The sequence below is a fragment of the Amaranthus tricolor genome, chromosome 3, assembly GCF_026212465.1.
Source record: "Amaranthus tricolor cultivar Red isolate AtriRed21 chromosome 3, ASM2621246v1, whole genome shotgun sequence".
Classification (NCBI taxonomy): Eukaryota; Viridiplantae; Streptophyta; class Magnoliopsida; order Caryophyllales; family Amaranthaceae; genus Amaranthus; species Amaranthus tricolor.
The window spans coordinates 37,178,250-37,184,249 of NC_080049.1; the positions used below are offsets into that span (position 1 = coordinate 37,178,250).

At 32.1% G+C, this 6,000-nt stretch overlaps 1 protein-coding gene across 1 annotated transcript; it reads left to right on the plus strand.

Moving 5' to 3' along the window:
* Positions 1 to 3,094: 3,094 nt before the first annotated feature.
* Positions 3,095 to 4,811, plus strand: LOC130808543 (probable galacturonosyltransferase-like 9). The gene has a single exon (XM_057674004.1). The coding sequence runs from the start codon at positions 3,333 to 3,335 to the stop codon at positions 4,503 to 4,505; it is 1,173 nt and encodes a 390-aa protein (XP_057529987.1). The 5' UTR covers positions 3,095 to 3,332; the 3' UTR covers positions 4,506 to 4,811.
* The last annotated feature ends 1,189 nt before the right edge of the window (positions 4,812 to 6,000 follow it).

Sequence of the window (6,000 nt, forward strand, 5' to 3'; positions counted from 1 at the left end):
TACATAAATTCAATGAATATAATCTTGAGGTTCACTTCAAAAAAAATTTCAACGAGACACAAAAATATATACTACTCTCCCTATTTACTCTCCCTATTTACTTTATGAATATGTTTAGTATGCAACTTTTTGGATTAAGTAAGAAAAATGATAAGTAAATCCTATACTTTACATTTATTATATTTATTAAGATAATTAGGTAACCATTTTCGTTTCCCTTGGTAATTGATTCCTCCAATTTGTTTTCACTTCAAAGCTTCGGTAACACATTTTTAAAAGGTGTTTACGTTACATAACTATGCCAAACAACTAACAACAATAACCTTTATCATTTCTCTTACCCCTTCTTAAGAATTCCCTTTCCCTTTTCATTTCATTTCCAGTTTTTATACCAAACACCCCATAAATGTCTCATTTGGTTTTTCAATGCTATTCATCTAATACTCTTGTTATGTGATTTGATTTTAATCTATAAGTTAAAAATATAATCAACTGAGATTTTATTTGATTATTCTTATTGTAAATTTTATTAATATCAACTTTTTATAATTTTTACTCAACACAATTAGATATATTGAATATTAAAAACGTGCATTGGCAAATGTGATAAAATCAAATGAACATTTAAAAATCAGCTAGTCTTGAGAGACGTATTTCAAGCCGTATCTCAAGCCCAGTCCATTAAAGATTAATACCTACTTATCGTATTCTTAATGCCTACTTACATCATACTTAATGCTTATTTATTATATCCTTAATGCCTAATTTCAATATCTTAAATGTCTACTTACGTCATTCTTAATACCTTCTTATATTATTTTAAAAAATATATAATGAGCCGGCCCAATTAGAGATAGTCTCTCAAAGAAACCATCTCTCACAAGAATTTGTGTTTAAAAATAAGAGGGATTACTATACAATCTTGAGAAAATAATAAGTAACAAATATATCTAAAACAATACTAAAATTAAACTTCTGAACAGATCGGGATGGATTATAAGAGTAATAAACTAATAATTAACGGATTGTAATTGATTTATTTTCCAAAATCTCGGAGAACTCATTAGTTATCAAATAGGAGAATAATAAAATGACGAACGAATGTTAGTATTTTCCTTGAATAATCTCTATTTTGTGTGATTTGTGAATATTTTTTAATCCTTATGCATCTATAAACAAGGTAAAGTTCAAAACAATTTTTTAATTAAGATTTACAAACCTTTAAAATTTTAACCATTAAAAAATAAAAGAAAAATTGTCTTGAATAATTCAACTTATTGTCTATTCTTTGTTAATAATTTCACCTTTTAAATTTTTTTAAGTAATTCAATCTTTGTCTAGTTTTTGTTGCGAATGAACCTTTGTTGCAAAAAATACTTGAACTTCTCCAAAATACTACAAATCTAAGGATATTCTAAAAAATCAAGACACTTGACAATGGAGGAGGAATACTTAAAAGTTAAAATGTTAAAGTTAAATGTCCACACTGTTGGATAATCAATTAAAAAAATTATAGAGTTAAACTTTGGGCTCTTTGTGTATTATATTTTCTCATATAGCAAATCTTAAATAAAAAAAATTAAAAAGATTATATATTTATAAAATAAGCAGACAGATATGTTTACCTATAGGTAGTTTTTTTTTTGTCACTATCAGTCTATTTAACTTAGCGCATAGATATTATCCATTTAATATTATTTTGTAAAATAATTATCCAAGCTCACCCGTTTTTGGAACCGGATGGGTGGAGCTAGGGCTGAACATAGTTTGATCTAAACCGTAAACCAAACCGGAATTTAAATATTTGGTCTGGTCTACGGTCTAAATGGTCTGGTCCGGGTTTTTTTTTAAACGGTTTACGGTCCGGTCCCGGTTTTAAAATTTTCAGACCAGACCGGACCGGAAAATCGTAATTAATTCCGGTCTGGTGAAAACCGTAAACCGTAGACCGGAACCCCTAAGTTCCATTTTATTCAAATGTTAGGGGGCTTAGGGCTACTACTCCTGCCTGGCTGCCTCCTTCTCCCAACTCGTAACATTCTTCTATCTTTCTCGCCTCCTCTCTGATTCCTCGCCTCCTCTCTAATTTCTCGCATCCTTCGAGGCTTCAACTCTTCGAGCTTCAAGCCTTCAACCCATCGACAGTCGACAGACGCCAGACGCCAAACGCCAGACGGCCTCCTTCAACTCATCGCCAGACTACTGTGCTTCTGTGCTTCTTCAAGGCTTCGACGCTCCTCCTCCAATCTTCATTCTCCAATCTCACCAGTCACTACGGAATCAAGTGTAGAATCTCGTAATGTAAGTATATTGGTTGATTTTTTTGATTTTTTAGGGGTTTTTTTTATCAGTTTTTGTTTAAATTCAAAGAATCTCAACTTCTCAAGTGGTAATTTTCATTTTTATGTTAATTAGTTATGGACGAATGGATTGCTTAATTTTCAGTTGAATGAAATAATTGTACACAAAAAGATTATTCAGAAAAACAAGAACCCATTTCACAATTCAATAGAAACAACAGCATTTGAAATTCTGTTTGATTGTAGTATTGAAATTTGAAAGAATCACCATTTTGTTTGATTGTTGTATTGAAAGAATCAACATTCTGAAATTTTGAATGTTAAATTGTTAATTATGTTGAATGTTGAATGTTAATATGTTGGTATTACTCGTTTGATATGTTGGTATTATGGATGAAATTGCTATTGCTGAGTGCTGACTAGTGACTACTAAAAATTTACTTTATGTTCTATATTATAAAATTAGTGATGTAGTTAACTATTGAAAATTTGTGATGTTTTCGGATTTGATGATGTATTTTGTTTACAGATTATCGTTTATCTTAGATTCTCACTCAATTAAAAAAATACAAAAAAAAAATTGTAGACCAGACCAGACAAGACCATTCTAGTCTGATTTTTCTGTCAAATCAGATCAGACCGAACCGTGTGCAGCCCGAGCGGCTGGAGCCTAATGCCCATGAACAGCTCAATTGCTCTATTAGCAGTACCACAGTCCACAGCTGTGAAAATTCATTCCATATTTCCCTTTAAATTTTACCAACACAACAATACAATTATTATTCCTTCCTTTTCTTAACTGTTTTGCACTTCTCCATCCTCCATATATAAATACACACCTTATCTCTCTCTATCTCTTTCTCTTTAAATCTCCGTCTTCTTCTATTTCTTCTTTCTTCTCTCTATCTTTTATCTTTCTTTTCTTTTAATCCAATTTTACCTTTTCTTTTTTATCATATCAAATGCAATAACATATACTTTCCAACCATAGCTATATTTCAGAAGAACAAGAAGCTGTTCAAGAAAAGATTAATGGCGCTCCATCACTTATGGAACGCCATCGTTTTACTTCTTTTCTTCTCTCCTTTCTGTCTTGGTATCAGATCTCTTGCAAGATATGCTTCTACTACTAAAACTACTGCAACTTCTTCTTCAGGGGTTGGATTGGAATTTCATCATCTGCTACGCTACTCTGAAGCGCCGGACTACCGTAACGGCATGGACTGCTCATCTACTCTTTCACCATCTTCTGTTTGTGACCCTTCGTTAGTTCACGTGGCTATGACCCTTGATTTTGAGTACTTGCGTGGTTCAATCTCAGCGGTTCATTCTGTTCTCAAGCATTCTTCTTGTCCTGAAAATGTCTTCTTTCATTTCATTGCTGCTGAGTTTGACTCGCTCTCACCTAGAGTTCTGAGTCAACTCGTCCGATCCACTTTCCCTTCTTTAAACTTTAAGGTTTACATTTTTCGAGAAGACACGGTTATTAACTTAATCTCTTCTTCTATCCGTAGCGCGTTAGAAAACCCATTAAACTACGCCCGAAATTATTTGGGTGATATACTTGACCCGTGTGTAAACCGAGTCATTTACCTTGATTCGGATCTTATTCTAGTTGATGATATCCACAAATTATGGAATACAACTCTTTCATCAACTCACATTATCGGAGCTCCGGAGTATTGCCATGCTAATTTCACAACATACTTCACCAACACATTTTGGTCAAATCATGGACTCAAATCTTTGGCTTTCGGGTCAACGAGCCGAAAACCATGTTATTTCAATACGGGTGTAATGGTTATGGATTTGAAGAAATGGAGGGAAGGAAATTACGGGAAGAAGATTGAATCATGGATGGAAATACAGAAGAAAAAGAGGATATATGAGTTGGGTTCATTACCACCATTTTTGTTAGTGTTTGGTGGAAAAATAGAACCAATTGATCATAGATGGAATCAACATGGATTAGGAGGAGATAATGTAAGAGGTTCATGTAGATCTTTACATCCAGGACCTGTAAGTTTGTTGCATTGGAGTGGTAAAGGTAAACCATGGGTTAGACTTGATGGAAATAAACCATGTCCGTTGGATCATTTGTGGGAACCCTATGATTTGTTCAAAGGAATAGAGGTAGATGATGATCATCAAAATCAGCAATTTGTTTCTAGCTTTGCTTCTAATTCATTAATTGGTTGGTTGTAGTTTCTATTCATTTCCATTTAATTTCATTTTTATTTATTGTGAACAAAAATATTGGAAAAAGAAAGAACAAATTAATTCTTTTGTAGAAGGGTAGATGGGGAGGATGTACAGTTGAGTGTTGACAGATTGCATTTAATCGGTATATTGGTTTTTTTTTTTTTTTTTTTTTTTTTTTGAATTTAAAGTAACGTTATACTCCTATTATTTTCAATTCTGGGTTCCTTTATTTGGGAACCAAATTTTGAGATCTATTGTTTTTTTGGTTTTGATTGAAAAATAAATGATAGATGTAGAATTTTGTGCTGGTATTGTATTGGTTGATTAAATAATTTAATTAATTATTATTATTACATATGATGTTTTTTTGGCAGAAAAAGGCAAAATTGATTGGGGAATAATTCCAGAAAAAAGAAAAACGAGATTTCTTTTTCAATAATACTTTTCTTCACTGGCCAACATTATTGCAGGTTCTCCACTATTGACTAGTAGTAATTAGTGTTCAGAACAATCGTAATTCTTTATTGCAAAAATCACTATAAATAATTTAATTTTTCTCTTATTTTTTTACAATAATTTAAATTTTTAATTGATTTTGAATAATTTTTAAGTTTTGAATCACTTAATAAAAAATCTTGTCCCACAATATTAACTTACTATTATAGATTAACTTTTTAAAAAATAAAGGAAAAATACAAATAAAAATAAAAATTCTAAAAATTAAAAGTAAAATAAAAATTAAAAGAAAAACAACCCCTCCCCTTCTACTTTCCCGCAGCCACCCCATCTTCACCGTCTTCCAATCGTCTCCCATTCTACTGTCATTGTACCTTTTAACAGGCCACTACATTCCTATCCATGACATGCAAAAAAGAATTTTTATATCTCTTTCATCCTGTTCCAACAAAACTAACCCACATGAATTTGGTTTTCACCCATATCTGGAAAAAACAGATTAGTATCATTTATCAATTCATAAAAGATTAATCAAAATAACATGATCATTAAAGGGCTTCCAATGGCAGCATAGCCTAGACCTTTTCCATGACAGCAAACAATTGCCATCTCTCTGCAAATGGCTTCCAATGGCAGCAAACACATGACCAGTATAAACACAAATGACATAAAAGAGATTTTTTAGGTAAGCCATGGCTTCCAATGGAGTAGCATAGCCTGCACCATTTCCATTTTTTTTAAAAGTTTCATGAGGACAAGATTGAGATGCGTTTGTATTAGAACCCCAAGTAAGGCCAAATACACGGATTTTTTTTTTTTTCTTAAGTTTTAAAGAACAATTTTTGTGGGAAGTACCGCAGTAGATACCGAAGAGAAGCATTATAATGAAGGAAATCTTATTCCTAATGTTGAAGAACCGATAATAGTGGTGAAGGTGTAGTAGTGGTGAAGGGGAAGAGGGATTGGGCCAACTAGGAATGCGTTGGTGGTGGTGGGAAAGTGTTGTTTTTCTTCAGATTTTTTTTGATAATTTTAATTTATT